At 43.6% G+C, this 18,018-nt stretch overlaps 1 protein-coding gene across 2 annotated transcripts in view; it reads right to left on the bottom strand.

Annotated features, from left to right (window-relative positions):
- The window catches only part of LOC108256527 (mannosyl-oligosaccharide 1,2-alpha-mannosidase IA), a 225,761-nt gene extending 208,296 nt beyond the window's left edge, over nt 1–17,465 (bottom strand). The window contains exon 1 of one of the 2 annotated variants that reach the window (XM_017453482.3): nt 15,991–17,450. In XM_017453482.3, coding sequence (XP_017308971.1) covers nt 15,991–16,560 — 570 coding nt within the window. In that variant the 5' untranslated portion in view covers nt 16,561–17,450. Of the gene's footprint in view, nt 1–15,990 lie in introns of both variants that reach the window. The other variant, XM_053674949.1, reaches the window with a different exon arrangement.
- Between the last annotated feature and the right edge of the window lie 553 nt (nt 17,466–18,018).

Consider the following 18,018-nt stretch of genomic DNA (forward strand, 5'->3'; position numbering starts at 1 on the left):
TAACAGAAAAATAACGTCCAGTACAACTGCATGACTGTCGTGCAACAATAAATGAGAAGTAAAAAGGCCTATAAATACGTCAAATAAGCATATTGCACTTCATTAAATAATAGTACAATAATATTTTATTGTCAAATATTTTCAAACAACGCCCACATCTCTTTCTTGTAAAAGAAATCATCTCTTACTGTGTAAACCCATCAAGCGGGAATATATCATCCATCCATCCTTTTTCTATACCACTTATCATTCAGGGTTGCGGGGAGCCTATCCCAGGGCATCGGGCACAAGGCGGGGTACACCCTGGACAGGGTGCCAATACATCGCAGGGCACAATCACATACACGTTCACACACTACGGACGCTTTGGACGTGTCGATCATGTCTTTGCATGTCTACGGACTGGGGGAGGGAACCGGAGTACTCGAAGGAAACCCTCGTAGCACGGGAAGAACGTGCACACAGGGCAGCGGCGGGAACTGAACCCCCAACCCTGACGACGTGAGGCGAACATGCTAACGTTCATTATTATTTTGGCCTTGGTCCACCCTGAAGTTACGTCTGGTGTTTGAGTCTATGTATCGTTCTGTGTACATAATTGTGTGTTACAATATACCACAACTTCTTTGAACAACCCTGTTTGTGTTGTTATTCCTGGCTTCTCTTATTTAAAGGTCAAATTCCACTGAATCTCGAGCTGGTTACTCTGTGCGGCCAAACCTAGACTGGGCCGTAACATTTGTCAGCTACACATACAGGTCCCCCAAACCAAGAGACCAAGTGAAGAAGCAGCTGCTCTGAGAAAAAAACGAAACACGTACGCTCGTGAGAATGCTCGCTCATTTATTAATCAATCAGTAAGCGCTTTATCCCAGTCAGGGTCACGGTGAATCCAGAGTCCATCCCAGGAACGCCGGATGGGAGGCGAGAACAGACCCTGGATGTTACGCCAGGTCATCGCAAGGCTAAAATAAATGCTGGTCATCATATGTATACATTTATTTATATCATGACATATCTGTCTGAATACTGTATTCTGATTGGCCGGATGGTGTGCGTTCAAACCGTGTAATAATGTAGCTCCGGTCAATTCAATCACAGTTCTAAATGAATGCGCTGCCGATAAACAACTGTAACTATAATAACCCACAGTTGCATACAGCAGTTAAACTCACAGCTTCATCTAATACAATACAATACAACTTTATTGTCAACTGAGGTTGAAATTTCTCTCCAGCCACATAAAAACACATACATACAGAACTAATGTTAAAATCAACATAACATGAAAAAACAGAGATGCTAAGGAAATTAATTCCAGGATTAAAACAACAAGTGTTCTCCTTTCACTTAGAAACTTAATAGTTTAACCTTATTATTATAATTATGATTCCAATCACAGCAGGTAAAAACAATCTTCTGTAAATATTCTTTTTTTGCCCTACGCATTATATAGCATCTTCCGGAAGGCAGTAGAACAAACTGGTCAAACATGGGATGACGAATATCTTTTAGAATACACTCTGATTTTTTCGACGCAGCTTAAGATGTACAACTCCTGCCAGTGATTGTGCTGGCTGGATTAGTAACTCTTGCCAGAGTATTTTTTGTTTGTTTACAGATGTTAAGCTGTAGGTCAGTACACTCTCAGGAACCTACGTTAGAAATAATGTAACCTATAATTAAGCCTGGGGTGATTTTAATGGTAGAAATGCGTAGAAGGTGTCAATTGTGGTAGAAATTTCTGCGTTTTAAGAATGTCAGTTTAGTGAGGACAGCTCAGGGGAAGCAGAGTGTGAAAACGGAAGGGTGGAGGCATAAAAAGTGTGTTTCAGTTGTGAGATTTGTGAAACCAAAACTGCCGATTAGTGTGTGTGTGTGTGGGGGGGGGGGGAACATGGAGCATGGAGCTGTCGAGCTGCTTAGGCTCGAACATCTAAACAGATTCCCAAACATAACTGACATGCAGGTAAACATTACTGATTGATTGTTTGAAATTTATGGTCCATAGAAATTGGACAAAGTGCAGGCTGAGTAGTTAATGCTAATCAGAAGGATTTCAAATTTAAATCCTGGCACTCTTGTGCCCTTGAACAAGGCTCTGATCGTTCATCTGCTCAGCTCTGCCAAAAAAAAAGGCGCCTGCCAAATCTGTAAATATAAATATTTTACCAAAGCTGCCAAAATGAGAGAACTTTACCAAATGATCTGTCTTATTCGGAAAGCAGATAAGACACTCTTTTGTAGAAAGCTTTTTTTTTCTCCTGTTTGATTGAAGGCAGGACACAAGCGGGAAAACTCGGCATGTGCTGTATTAAGGGCGAATCAACAATCATCGTAGGAAACATTAAACAGAGATCGTTCATATTCAGAAAACTGAAACACTAACATGGGTCCAAACCTGGAAATACAGATGCAGGATATAAGGCTCATGGGAAACATGAACAAACTAATCAGACTAACTAATCAAGACGAAACACAGGACAGGTGAACACATTAGGGTAATCAACCGACGGCAGGACAAGGGCAGAGACAGGACTACAACACACATGCACATCAAATTCCGTGTAAGGTCTATATTTCGGGTTGCAGCCATATTATGAATATGATGTTTATATGCGTACAGGCATCGGAATGTTCCTGTATACGTGGTCGTTGTAAGTATGCCGATCTACGCATGCGCTTTTCCTTCCCACTGATATTTCCCGGGAGATTCAAGATGCGGTCACAATTCCTTGCAGACTGAGCGCACGTGTATACATCTCCCTTCGGTGGATTTTCTGAATAAGGTGTTTACATGCAACACATTTCTGATTAAAACAGGCATATTCCAGGGATGCGAATCAGAATATTGTCTTAATCTGAAGCACATGACTCAGTACTAATTCGAATATTGCCAAATTCTGATTAATATTACCACATTGATGTGCATGTAAATGTAGTCATTGTAACTTGACTGCTATTGCTAGTTCCCACCCGTTAGCTAGTTCAACTCTATTGCACGAAAGCTAATACTTGGTTCCACTATAATACTATGATGAAGCCACTGCAAAAGTCACAGGGCAGTTAACATCACTTGCTTGAAAATGAAGTGAAGTGAAGAATGCCATCCTTCCCACGCACAGAACAGGACCAGTTATTCTCTCTTGGTTTCCCTTCTTACTATAAGGTGGTCGGGTTAATGTTGAGCCACTCAGGAGCCCTAACTAACCTTATTTTGACCTTCCTTTTTTTTTCTTTTTTTTGTTTGTTAAATATGTAGCCTCCTATCATGAAGTGTTACTAACCTATGTGCTGAAGAGAAAAAAAGGGGGGGGAAAAACATAACAGTGACTCGGATACCGCATAAGCAGATCTGGTATGTGCAATGATGAGGCAATGCTAAAGTGGTGGCTACAAGCTAATGTACTGTAGCTGTATTAAAGGACAAAACCCCCAAAAAATTGCAACAGGAAATCGTAAAACACAACAACGGCACCAAAAATCCAACGGCAAACTAGGAAACGAGAGCAAAACCAAAAAGACAACAGCGTTAAGATAAAACGGTCTGTTAATGTGTCTTTTAATGTGTACTGCCCTTATGGGCTACTGTAGTATTCCCCTTGAAGCTCAAGAGCAAATCTATAAAACCAAATGCAAGCATGAAACACGTCTTAATTTGATGAACTTTGGTTTTAACTTCCAGCTGCTCCGATTGATCGTCTGATCGAGTTCTGCTTCACATAAAAGTCCATTTGAGCGAACTGAATACATTGAAATGCGCTGTCGGACTTTGGCGATCTCTGAATTCCAGAGCTACGGTGTTATTATTCCGTCTTCTCTGGTCCTAATTAATATAAAACGATCTCCGCCGAGCACACCAGCAGTTTAATAATTGGCTTAATTAGCGGTTATTATCCTCTGATGCTGACCCAGTGAAATAATCACTACACAGGCCTGAGCGGCTCCTATTTTTCTGTCTGAAATAAGAAAGGGTGAGGAAACAAAGAAATCGCAAGCTTTGGAAATCAACTCCGAGGTCTGACCTCAACGTTGGAGAAAGAAGAAAGATGGCAATAGTGAGACAGGAGGAGAGGAGAGAGTGTATGTATGTATGTACGTATGTATGTATGTTTTAAAAAAAAAAAAAAAAAAAAAAAAAAAACCCAGAAAAACTGAGGCCCCCATTGTATCTGAGAATCGCCTTCTCACCATTATGCATGTTGTTTCTGACCACTTAGGCTGGAATAAAAGAGCGGGGACGTGGCCACGGGTTCTAACTAGGTCATTTCTATCTGTCTGTCTCGTACTCTCTCTTCGACACCAACGGAAAAACCTCAACAATATTTGTGTAGGCCTGGGGCGCTGAAGGCCAAGCCCTTTCCCGTCTTCTTTTTCTGTCTCTGTCATGCTGAATGCTGTCTATCTCTCATTCTCGCTCTTTCTCTCTCTCTCACACACATACTCGTTTTTGAGTGGCTTTAATTGACATAATTATTCCAGTAGCTAATTATTGTCATACCTACAATGCATCTAAACCTAACCAGAAATAAATATTTTGCCTTTTCTTGTTTTATCACACACACACACACACCCCCCCCCCCCCCCCCAAAATAAAATCTGTAAAAAAAATTAAATAAATAAATAAAAAACACATTTTTTTTGAGGACCGGATGAGGACTTGACACTGTCTAATCATTGTGAGGACTTCCTGGTCCATTTTGGTCCTCGCAAAAGGCCAAATACGTGTACACACACACGTGTGCCCACACACACACACACACATAAACACAGAGCACTCCTATCCACTTATACAAACACCCGTTCCCCATCTCCAGCTTGCAATTCGATTAATGGACCATTACAGGCTCTATCTTTGTCTCTTTCTTTCGTCGCCTCTCTCGTTCTCCATTCCTGGAGTTGAGTTTGTTCAAGCGAGAGAACGATGGAAACGTGCTCATCGCTCTCATTTCTAACAGACATGCTCTGACGATCAGTTATACGATGGTTATGATATACTGCAACATTTAACATGCACAATGATGTTATTATTATTATTATTATTATTATTATTATTATTATTATTATTATTATGGGCATCCTCTGCATTGGTGGTGTGGCTTTATTTGTGTCGGCGTTGGACATTGTGAACTTTTCTTTGTTTAATTTATTTTGATTTGTTTCTTTCTTACGAGTTGCCATGACAGCGTGTCCAAGAGAGCAAAACATGTGCTGTAAGGGAATGGCAATGAAGACACCACTTTCACCGGTTGTTACGTTACGGACTCGAACAGGAGGCAAGTGCAGGTTCAAGTATATATTTACAACAAAAGTCTATGTCCAAGAAAGAGGAAACGAGGTCTAAACATTAAACTAGAACAGGGCATGCAAACACTAAGGCGTGGCACAATTACACCTTTAAATATTTAATCATCTATCATTTAACTAGCACTGAGGCATGAAACATGGAACTAGAACAGGGCATGGAAATACTAAGGCGTGGCACAATTTCACCTTCACACACAATCATTATCATTTAACTAAAACTGAGGCGTGAAACACGGAACTAGGACAGGGCATGGAAATACTAAGGCGTGGCACAATTACACCTTTACACACTTAACTAATACTAGGCTTTTTACATGAAACTAGAACAGGGCAGGGAAACACCTACCACTTAGCACAATTAATACACACCCACGAAACACAATGATTAAACAAGGAATTGACATTGTAAACAAATCTCCATAGTTCGTACGTAACCCGTGAGCATGTGCTCCCTCTGGTTCGTGCACGTGCACGTGCATGTGTGCGTGCGGTGATCCGGGCTTCAGATTAACTTTGACGCTCACGAGTTCAACTGTGGCTAGTGTTTATTTATTTATTTGTTTTTATTATTATTTTTGCAGCAACATTTCATTTCTATATTTATGATGGAATCTTTGCTGTACAGCATTTCTCCGCATGTGCCTAAGACTTTTGCACAGTACTGTATGAGTAAAAGCGGACCGACGTTCTATTATCCTATGAATATACAGCAGCCGATTTAACTCGCACGAAAATTACAAGCTGCTCTCTCGTTGTCTCCTGCACAAACCTCTGATTTTATATTATGAACGTGCACAGTAATTACAATGCCAGCGGATAAAAAAAAAAAAAAATAGAGATTTTCAAATGCCAGGAATGAAAGTGATACTGCACAACGGTACGCTGGTGCTGCAAAAGCAGGGAGTTCGACACTAAAACAACATCCGTGTGGTATGGAAATTTCCAGAGCCCCTGCTGGTGTGCAAACTGCACTCTCGTGTGGGTCACGGCCGCTTCTGCCTACTTACTGGACCTGGCTGCCGTGTGTCATGAGCGCCAGACACACTTGGCCTTTCAAGCTTCTGGCTAATCTAGCAAATCAAGGCTGCAGGATATGGACATGGGGGGAACCCGGGGAAGAGGCGGGGGATACCCTTGACGGGGTACCAACCCATCACAGAGCACAATCACACACTATGGACAATTTGGAAATGCTAATCAACCTACGATGCATGTCTTTGGACTGGGGAAGGAAACCAGAATACCTGGAGGAAACTCCTCGAAGAACGGGAAGAACATGCAAGCGTCGCATACACGGGGTTGAGGAGGAGGTCCGAGGCAAACCTAGTGCTAACCACTAAGCCAGCATGCCCACCACATTATGATCATATACCATCAAAGAGCTTCTCAATAGGATTTTGTTTCTTAATGCATTCTCTAAGATCCAACATACAAGATATTTCACTTAGTATCTAGCCCCGCCCACTCACATTTATGATCATTAGAATAATATGCAAATTTGTACAGTGGAGCACAAAACAACAACAAAAAAAAAATGGCAGCCTCGTTCAGGACTAGATTCTGAGATTATTTGCTAAACTCATTCACAGAGGGCGGGATTATGTTAAAACAAGTTCCTCAGGAACTGTTAGTGGATCAGCCAATCAGCTTTCAGCACGCATTTCACAGTGTTTGCAGTGAGCTGTCATCATGAACAGTCTGTTCTTCTAAGGTCGCTTTAGCTTTCTACACAAGAACTAGCCACTAACGCCAGGAAACGCCGACGCTGCTCGGTGTGTTCTTCAGGAAATGCACCGCTCCAGTTAAAATGTGTTCTCTGAGCAAGATAATATGAAAATACAACCACAGAAAAACTCCTTACAGGTCTGTTAGTCTGTACACTGGGCGTGTCGGTAAGAAAACATGATGGAAGCGATACATGCGGCGTCTGTAGTTGAAATTGAACGTATACTCGCCTCAGAAGCTGATTTCAATTATTAAGAGTCTGGTTTATGCAGCAAGTTAATATCAGGCTTTTTATTTACAATAAAACAAGGTAAATGCCTGGACAAAATATGATCGCATTGTACGATTACGATATAATATGTAACAATAAACTTTACACTGGATTCATAAATTAATTCAAAACTTTTTTTTTTTTTTAAAGAAAAAAGAAAAGCACACCTAATGCACGTTCTTTGTTCTTTATTTTCTAGAAGTAGAGTTAAAAAACCTTTAAAAAAAAACTTTTTGTAGTTAATTGAGTGACTTGAAAGTCGTAATTACGACTTCCCGACTCGTAAATATGAACTTCCCAGGAGGACTTGAACGCACAGATAGAATCTTATAAAATTGGAGGTAGAACTTTACATTTTTTGCAAATCTGACACCAAAACATTGCAAAAATGAAAATAAAATAAAAAAAGAACACCACATGTATCCCCCAGTGATGATGTTTATGTGGATAACAATTTTTTTTTTTTTTTTTTTTAAATCAAACCACTAGATAGAAACTTATAATGCTGAGGTCACACTATGCTCGTTTCATGAATAAAGATTATCAAAGCATTTTCCTGACTAGATGGCTAAGCAAGTAATTAAAATGTTACAGCTGTGTGGATGTGTTGTAATGCTAACGGCTAAGCTTGTTAGTCAATCACTATCGGCTAGTTAGGAAAGATACTGTACGATTTCAAACTTCCTTCACACTACAGAAGATGCTTTCTGACTTTACAGGAGTGAGAGTCTGTTTTTCTTTTTTTGAGAATCTGAAAGAAAAATGAGTACCAAAAACTCCATGACATCAGCTGACAGCTTCGCATTAGCACACTGCACTAATGTCAGGCTCCTTTCAGTCCAAACCGGATTCACAACCCCCTTTTGCGCCTCTTGTTTTTTGGACTGAGCCCTTAATGACAGCCTGAATCCGAGGACCAGCTGCGCTAATCGTGTCCCTGATTCACCCAGCGCTAGTCACTGTCCTCTTTGCTAGCTCCTCTCGGTGGCTAATTACACTTTTGTGCTTGCGCTCCGGTGGCCGGAATGGATGAGACTGAATGAGTGAAGGGAATCTGTTAGAAAGAAGTTGTTTTGATGGCTGAGAACATTCTTCCTCCTTCAATCAAGGTCGGAAGCTAAACGTGGAGCTAGCATAACATGGTTAAAATGGCTGCAAATTGCAGGAGAAAGAAGAAGAAAGTGCTGTTGTCTGTGTTGTCGTCTCATCTTTGTACCAGAGGAGCTTTGTAGTGTGAACTGAAATCTGCTTCACATAACTCATCTCGCCGAGAAACAACACAAAAAAGGGTTTTCTCAGCATGTTGTGACACTGTTATGCCCTAGAGCAAGTGCACTTCTAAAGAATGCTGAGAAGCTACAGAAGAAAAGCTCCGCCGCATGAAAACACGACTCTGATACACTACAAAAGATCCTGTGAGCTCTTCTCGTCCTCGCTTTATCCTTCTCTCCTGTTTTCATTTATTTTTCTTCTCCTGTCCGTTACGGGTGCTGCATCAGAAATATCACGTCTCTCTCTCTCTCTCTCTCTCTCTCTCTCACACACACACAAAGCGGGCAACCCAAAATGCCGTGCGCATGCATTGCCCTTTTCCTTCAAACAGACGGATGACGATGGAGAGTCAAAACAAAGATGAGTGCCATATTATTGCTTTTTATTTAGCGCGGAGGGACTGAATTTGACATCGAGCTTCATTTCCGCGGCATATACACCCGAGTTACACAAACACGACGGAAACGCAGATGGGGGGAAATCAACAAAAAAAAAATAAACTACACGGGCGCCTGATATTTGCACTTTCAACTCAACGGGGAGCAAAACACAAATGTTAGCAGCCTTGAACTCTTGCAGAAGAGCATGATTACACAACCTGCTGACGCTCTCAAAACGGCGTGCTCAGGAGAAACCAATTTCTCTAATTCAACTTAAAAAATTTAAATAAATGAACACTCATTGCTAAAGCTTTCATTGTCAGACAGACATAAATGAAATCGATACTACACAATGGCACTTCAGGTGTTGTAGAGTATCAGGGTCATATGGTTTATGCCCCAGTGCTGGGATTTGAATTCGCAACCTTCTGAGCTACTGACGTCGTCATAACCACAGTTTTAACCGTCTTAACCACATCACAGTTCACACGGCAACACTTCCTCTTTAAGTAAGTTAAGACACGAGTGCCAGCGACATGTGTTTAGATTCCCTTTCCAGTCCCTCCAGGGGGGATTTTTGCGATCGCAGGAAATGAACTCTTCCCCTGCTACACGGGTGTCATCTCTTCTTATCCACCACAGACGAGTGCATTATTGGTAAATACAACATACCCGTAACCACAACACAGCTGCAGTGCACAGAAAATGTTAAAAAACACTCGAAGTTGCTCAACACACCCACGGTGAGCAAATCTTTGCTACCGCCGACTTTATGAAAAAGAAAAAAAAAAAAGATGCGCGATACCCAAGCGCTCTTGAGAAGCAGAAGACTTGTGATGTTACTTTGAACAAAGTCTGAACAAAATCCTGCAGCGACCGCTGATACCGATCGCTGGTGATCTCTAAAGTAAGCTTCATAGATCTCCTCCTTCGAGCTATGCCTGACCTTCAGCCTTAAAGGTTTATGGAAAAGATGGGACTGATAGTACAAATGAAACAACATTCACATTGCATCTAGACAAAAATAAATATGTTTCTTGTCTGAAACAGAACTCACGCTTACACATCACTCTGGTCATGGTCATGGAATATTTTCGAGCACTTAAGAAGTGGTGGCTTAGCGGTTAAGGCTCTGGGTTACTGATCTGAAGGTCGGTCCGAGCCTCTCTACTCCAGATGAGCTGTATCATTCAATTCAATTTTATTTGTATAGCGCGTTCTACAATGGTCATTGTCCTAAAGCAGCTTTACACAAACATATACACACAGGATAGAGATTTTAAGTGTGTGAATTTAGCTCTAATGAGCGAGCCGGTGGAGACGGTGGTGAGGAAAATCTCCATAAGATGTTAAGAGGAAGAAACCTTGAGAAGAACCAGACTCAGAAGGGAACCCGTCCTCATCTGGGTAACAACGGATAGTGTGAAAGTAAAGGTAAGTGCATCATGGCTGACCCTGCGCGCTAACCTCAACTCCCTGTCATGCTGGGATATGCGAAGAAATGGCAGAAAAACCTCGACTTTTTCAGCCACAGCGACATCTGACGGGTTTTGTGAATGTCTTCAGGTATGGTGATATGATCATTTATGCTACATATTCCCTCAAAAAGAGCAGGATGGGAAGAATCAGGTCTAGACGGTAGCAGCGAGGGTTTATGGATCTGTAACTGCCTTGCTTCCAAGGTTTTGGTGTTGTCAAGAGGGACCCGTTATTTTTTTGTGTGTGCTTCTGTTTGCACAGTAATATTGACTCAGTGGCTGTTTGATTCTTCATGCTATCGAATGCTGAAGGGACTTTAACCCACTTTTAACAGTGACAGCTGATGACGCATCATGAGTTAGGACTTCGCTCCAGAGGTGCTCTGGTGGTTGTGGGATTCTCTCGAAAAACCTTACAAAAGGAGGGAACAACAAAAAAAATTACAGTAAGCTCTGCTCAATGCTCAGATATGCAGTAAAAATACCTAACAATGAGGTTAATGGGTTTGGAACCAAGCAGGATGAACGACGTTGCCGCACGTGTTCGGTTCGTCCCTATAAGAAGGTGGAGAATGTCATCGTCACACCACACAGCACTGCTGTCCAATATTACCTTGTCTGGATCATAGTCTTTAGTATTCTGATCATCTTCAGAAATCTCTCTGGTGTCTTCGCACCTTTGGCTCGCAACAATGTGATTAGGCAGATAAAATCTCCACCACACTCTCTCTCGAGTCAACCTGGCATGAAGAGGCACCGGTAAAGCCTGAGGCAATGTGACACTTCCTCTCAGTCCTTCTGAGCCTGAAATGCACAGCAGATTGCTTGAGGGTAAAACATCTCTCGATCAGGTGTGGGATTTGAACTCACAACCTTGGTGACCTCACACCAACTTCTCTTGATCTCAAGATTCCTTCCTGCCTAGCTAGAGGTCCTCTTCTTGAATGGGACACGACGCTCATTTAGTAAGGATATTTTGTCCACTTTAATAATATTGTGCATGTCAAATATTGCAGTGTATCGTACAGCCAAATATCAGCACATGTCTATCCAACCTATCTGTAACGCTTATCCTACATGCGGTTGGGGAGCCTGGAGTCTGTCCAGGGGACTCGGGGCACAAGGTGAGAGACACCCTGGATGGAGTGTCGACCCATCTCAGGGCAAAATCGCACGCACATTCGTACACTACATACAATTTAGAGATGCCAATCTGCCTACAACGCATGTCTTTGGACTGGGGAGGAAACCGGAGTACCTGGAGGAGACCCCTGAAGCATGGGGAAACTCCACGCACACAGGGCAGAGGCGGACGGGAATCGAAGCCCCAACCCACGGAGGTGCGACGCAAACGAGCACATATCTAATGCATTTATATTTATTCAATACTAAATGCTTGCACAGACAGACAGGAAATAGGAACATATGTAGCATTATATCCATTAGTATCGAATGTGATGGAAGTCCAGGCATGTATGTGTGTGTGTGTGTGTGTGCGTGTGTGTGTCGTTTTGTTTTTCTTTTTATCTCAGCACAACCTCCAGCCCAAGGCCAGCCTGTGCTCTCCTCAGTCAATGAGCCGAGTTCTGTTAAAGTCCAAAAATAGACGATAAGGTTTGAACGGCGTCCAGAAAGCCTGACAAAGTGGATTCTCGCATAACAATAAGGAAATACAAAAGAGGAAACATCAGGCTATAGATAGACCTCAGAAACACATTTATCTACAACGTGTTGAAGGAAAATAGCATAACCCCTGTCTTCACACTAGCATTTCGGGCGTGTGGGCAACAGCTTTCGTCGACTTGTTCGGCTTTTTGAAGTTCTTCCTTGCGGTGGCGTTAGCCATATCGCATACAATCTGCCATAGAATTCATAAACATGCTCAGATACCATCAAAGTCCATGGCTTTTCGTCAGGTTTGGAACACCAAATGAGTTCGAATGGGGGCTAAAACGGGGGGGGGGGGGACACACTAAAATATTGAGAGTAGAGGTTTCTGGGGACAAAGGGCAAAGAGGCATTCGCCAGAGCTAATAACTGTTGCTAACGGAAGAGAACGTTGTTGCTGAGTTACGCAGTTACACCGTCAACGTAAACAAACTCCGTAAACGGATCCACACTCCGAAAATCTACAGGAAATAACACACCATCCGGGTATCTTCGGGATACTCATTTCAACATACTATGGTTTGGGACACACTACTTCTAATCTATACTATTTAAGACGCACAGTAGGCGAATTGGGATGCTTTTGTTTATGTTTATGTTTATCATGATGTAATTATTTCGCAAATCAATATGAATATCTATACCAATATACTTTATCATCATCCTAATCAGCTCTACTGCCACAACCGGTATCTATTATTTCCGACCCTCTACAGCAAATACCTTACTCTTTATACTGTATATGTTAAGATCTGTACACTGTATCTGTGTAATACAGACTTTACTATATACAGTACATTCTAGAAACATTCTAGCAGATGTACTATTCCTTTATTTAGCTTTGTATTTTTGACAACATTGGATTTAAAAAACCCTGGAGCTTGCCTACAAAGTCCCTTACGGCAACGGTCAAATCCCACACCACAGCATAACCACCCCGCTTCAAAACACAAGGAAGGCAAGCATCACGACTCCTCTGAGTACCGGGAGTCCCTCGCTGTCCTCACTGAAGCGCCATGTCTTTAATAAGCACTCACACGGGCCCTACTACAAAACCTTTATATTCGTTCATTCATCTTCAGTAAGCGTTTTTTCCCCTACTCAGGGTTGTGGTGAATCAGGAGCTTGTCCCAGGAATTCTGGGATGCAAGGCTGGAATACACCTCATCATGTATATTATATAATGTATATTATACATATATATATATATTGTTTTTAAGAGAAGGAAAGCTACAGTATAGGAACCACATTATTCATTGTGAGGTTTTTTTTTGGTCCCCAACCTAAACTCTACTTCAAAATAAACCTAGATTTCTACAATACTTCCATACACACTAGCAGAAAATGTACTAAAGGAATATGTTTTTGTTTATGCAGCCGTCACTGAGTGAATGAACGTTCAGAACTACCGTAGGGACGTTTTCCCGAGTAGACTCCGAAGCACTTCTTTAAGTCATTCTGAATAACAGCGTCTGACAAATACCAAAGAAATGTAGATTTCTTGGCCAATAATACTGACTCAGTCCAACCGAACCGTGCCCTGGCCCACCTCTTTCAAGCCGGCTAGGGCAAGGTTTAGCGTACCGTACCTGGTCACGATACGGAGCGATCACGTCGTCAAACAAACCGGACTTTAGGGTCAAACGTGCTCGGACACGGTTTAACTGGGCCAAGTGTGAGCGCGCCCTGATATATTGGCTGGAGTGTGAGAGTGTCCGTCACCCTGCTCATCACATTGCTCTGTTACTGCATGAGCTCTCCACTCTCAATCCGCACATGACTGCAGCAGAAAAGACGTACACATGTTAAAAGCATGTGCCGATATGTTTTATAACAAGACAATCGCCTAATCCATCCATCCATCCATCTTCTATACCGCTTATCCTGCAGGGTCGCGGGGAACCTGTGAGCATCGGGTACAAGGCGGGGTACATCCAGGACGGGGTGCCAATCACATATACATTCATACACTACGGACACTTTAGACATGCCATTCGGCCTACCGTGCATGTCTTTGGACTGGCGGAGGAAACTGGAGTACCCGGAAGAAACCCCCGCAGCATGGGGAGAACACACACAGGGCTGCGGCGTGAATCGAACCTCCAACCCTGGATGTGAGGCGAACGTGCTAACCGCTAAACCACCGTGAGCCTTAAGACAACCGCCGTTAATACGTATATCACATCTTACGATCGTCCCACTGCTGTGATCGGCAGCATTCGGCTTTTCTAAACTGACATTCAAGATAATCAGACATCAGACAGTGCTGAACATTTCGGGCTAGGTCCGTATCTTTTTATACGGATTCCGTGCTGTAGTCGAGGTGGGAATTTTGCAGAAACCTGCCCTCGAGCTTCAGTGGGTTGTTCACTCTTACTGAAGTAAAAACGTGGTGCTCACATGACTTTATGCTGTTTCATCTTGCAGGATCCCCACGCAGAAAATACTCCACACACAGTTCCGATTTGTACTCGGACTTGTTTAGGACGCAATAATAATAATAATAATAATAATAATAATAATATTCAATCCAAATGATTAATTTGTTCTCACACAGACTTTTACTGCGGCCACGTTTCAAACGTTTCTTACAGACTTTTGCAGTGTATTATCTGTGTTCCGCCTTCGCGCTGCCTTTTTTTTTTCCCCCCTAGCTGACGAACTGAATGCCTGCCAGACACAGCGTAATGCAATAATTCCAGCAAACAGGTAATCATTTACAACTCATAGAAAGCACCTGCCACCTGCCAATACGCTTTATATCCAATCCTGCAAGTATCGAACCCGGTAGAGGGAATTTACTCAGCGCTGCATTCTCAGTGCGCACAGGAGACACATGGAAATCGAGCATTTTAACACGATCTGTATGAAACCTGGAATAAAATGATGTATAATGAGAGAGATGGTGTAAGATCACGTCCAAACAAACCTCCCCGAACATTTCAGCTCCTTTTTTTTTTTTTTTTTTGTGAGAATCTCAAAAAATGTTCAACCCCCGAAAGTGTATCTTTCTGATTCAGACACTAACGTGAGACAATACTCTTAGACAGCAGATCAAAGTCCCAGTCATCAGCAACGACAGAGATAAACAGGAAAGCTGTGGGTAACAACATCCCTGGTTCTTGGCACCAGCGACTTTAGAGTAACACACATAGAAACGTGTGAAAACGTGTGAAACCTCGTGAGACCCTGCGATCTATTCTTAAGAAAAAGCCAGACCTTTCACCACAGCTTTTTTTTTTTTTTTTTACCTGTTAAATTGTATTAGTAATATTAAACGCTGTTAGCTGTATCATTTTTTTTTTAAAATGAGGCGTGAATTTTTGGGCAGAGTTTAAAGGCGTCCGATTTTGATTCCCAATTCTTCCTCATTCTAAAAGAGTTTTCAGAATTTCCAAACATCTCCTTTTTAGGTAGTTTGTGTATATCTCACAGTATGAGGATGCTTTATCCCAAGCTATTTCCTGTTTAAAGACCACTCATGGAGCCCCAGCTATCAGATGGGAGTTGCACTGCAGAAACATCAGAATCCAGGTATCAGGAGGATCTGAGAGTGATGTTCAGACGCTACTGCCCTAAAGCCGTGGGATGAGTTACTTCAGTGAACGGAGCAGTGCAAATCAAATCAGACAAATTCTGCATCTAGTGTGAATGTACAATCATAGTGTACTGGCACAGCTTTCCAACCCTGCTCCTGGAGAACCCTAATATCCTGGAAAGATTTCAACAGGATTTCCAAGGGCAGCAGGTTCTCCAGGACCAGGGTTTTGGGAATCTGTGGTGTTTGTTTGTTTGTTTTTTAACAACCATGATGACCAGAGACGTCACAAGAAGCTTCCTGAAGAAGCGCAACAGCTGGTTTGGAGCAATCCATGCACCTCTTACTTACCTCTCTGACTTTATCCCTCCTCTCTACAGTTTGAGGATCTGACGGTTTCCCCCGGTTATTCCCGAGCGCTGGTTTGAGCAAACACTTTCGGAAAGTGTCATAAGTGTAGCCTTTCGCGCGCGCCGCTGTGCTTCCTTCGGTCGCGTCCCCGCGCGGCGTTCTCGCCCTGCGCTCCTCGCGCGCTCCCGTGGCTCTCTCCGCGGTACCGCTGGTGGCGTCGCCGCGCGTCACGGATGGTTTGCGGCTGACTCTGAGCTTGACGTTCGGCTCGGGTTTAAACGGGGCGCTCCGCTCGCGCTCCTGGCGCTCCCTGTCCGCGCGCGCCTTTTCCGCGAGCTCGACGATCGCGCCGCTCTGGGTCGCCGCCTCGTTCGTGTTCGTGTTCGTGCTCGCGCTGTCGGTGGTCTTGGGAAGGAAGAATCGCTTGAGGCGAACGGAGTCGGGAAGGAAAAACAGAGCACCGAGGCACAACGTGACCAAACCGGAGAGAAAAAGCAGAAAGGCGAATTTCTGTGACAAGCGGAGGCCCATGGCTGACACGGGCACACCGGGCAACTTCCGGAACGCCATTTAGACCGCTGACCCAGTGAGTGTGCTCTCTGCCAAACGGCTGCGTAAATGAATGACAAAGTTTGGGTAGTGGCTTTATCAGAGTGCGCGAGCCTCATCGCGCGCTCTCCCTCCCTCTCTGTGTCTCTGCACGCGCGTCATCGCGCTCCGGATGGATTTCGGTTCCGCTAACTTTCTCCAAGAACAGACGAGCGCAGATAGGAATAACTACAGCCGAGTATCGTTCAGCGCGCGAACACACCGCCTGACCCGAGTAAACAACGGTTCGAGTACTCGAAGCGCGCTCGTGCGCGGCGCTTTCAATCCGCTAAACGCGTGTGATCACAGCAAGACCATTAAGTCCGTCTCCAGCAGCGCGAGCATCCGACCATCAAATATAGTGAGAGTTGGATTTAATAAATAAATAAAAATGGCAACGTGACGTCTCGTGACGTTTTCCGCTTTTATCCACGGTATTAATCCGTGCATTAATGAGTGAAAACCGGGTCAGGATCCGGTTCAGGATCGGATCTTAAACGCATGGCGTGATGCACAAAGTGGATCTATTCCTACTCCGAGTGGTCTATCAGCTTTCCTCGTGCTTTGTTTATAAACTAAACGTGGGCGTAAATGTTCGGAAGCCCTCTCGTCCCCCACCCCCTCCAAAAAAAGGAAAAGACAGACAGACTGCGATGTGTGCACAGAGGTGACCCGGAATGTTTCGCACAGAGAACAGAGAGTCGGATCGTTGTGCGGTTACGGTAATGTAATCCGATGATGCCGCGTCTTTCTTTCTTCCGGTCCGGATGGGAAAATGGGATAACGGAGAGCAATGTGCATCCTGCTGTAAAGCCTGACCCGGAAACGACGCGTAAACGGACAGTGGAAATCCAGTAAATATATCCAGAGGGATGGAAGGCGCGAGGCTGCGACCGCCCGGTCCGCCGCGAAGCGCGTTTGATCCGCCGCCGCCGGTGCTGAAGGCGGACTGGAGCGGTGAAACGAAAGAGCAGCGGCGTCACGTTACGGCGGAGAGGAAGCGCGTGCCAATGCGTCCATCGTGTGGCGACTCTGGGAATTATAGCCGGCGCATACAGAGAACGAAAATCTGGTTGTAAAAATGGTGTTAGAAGTCAAACCCGTGTTTAAGTTACCATTCCCCAAAACACACCACCTCAACCCCACCCCCTGCCCCCGTGCCCCTATGCCCTAAAGGTCTTTAAAAAAAAAAAAAAAAAAAAAAAAACACGCCCTGAAAAGTGAATAAAACGTGATAAAGTGCCCTCAGTGAACAAAGCATGATGAAGAGTCCTAACAGCTGCCCCTCAGGTGGATAAAACATAATGAAATGCCCTCTGGGGTGCCAATATTTGTAAGAAAACATGCCCTCTAGGGTGCCCTTCCAGTAGCATAGGGTTTCCCTATGTGCAAAGAAACATGAAGTTCCCTAATGGGTGCCCTTACAGTGGTGAAAACAGT

This window comes from Ictalurus punctatus, chromosome 23 (assembly GCF_001660625.3).
Source record: "Ictalurus punctatus breed USDA103 chromosome 23, Coco_2.0, whole genome shotgun sequence".
Taxonomy (NCBI): Eukaryota; Metazoa; Chordata; class Actinopteri; order Siluriformes; family Ictaluridae; genus Ictalurus; species Ictalurus punctatus.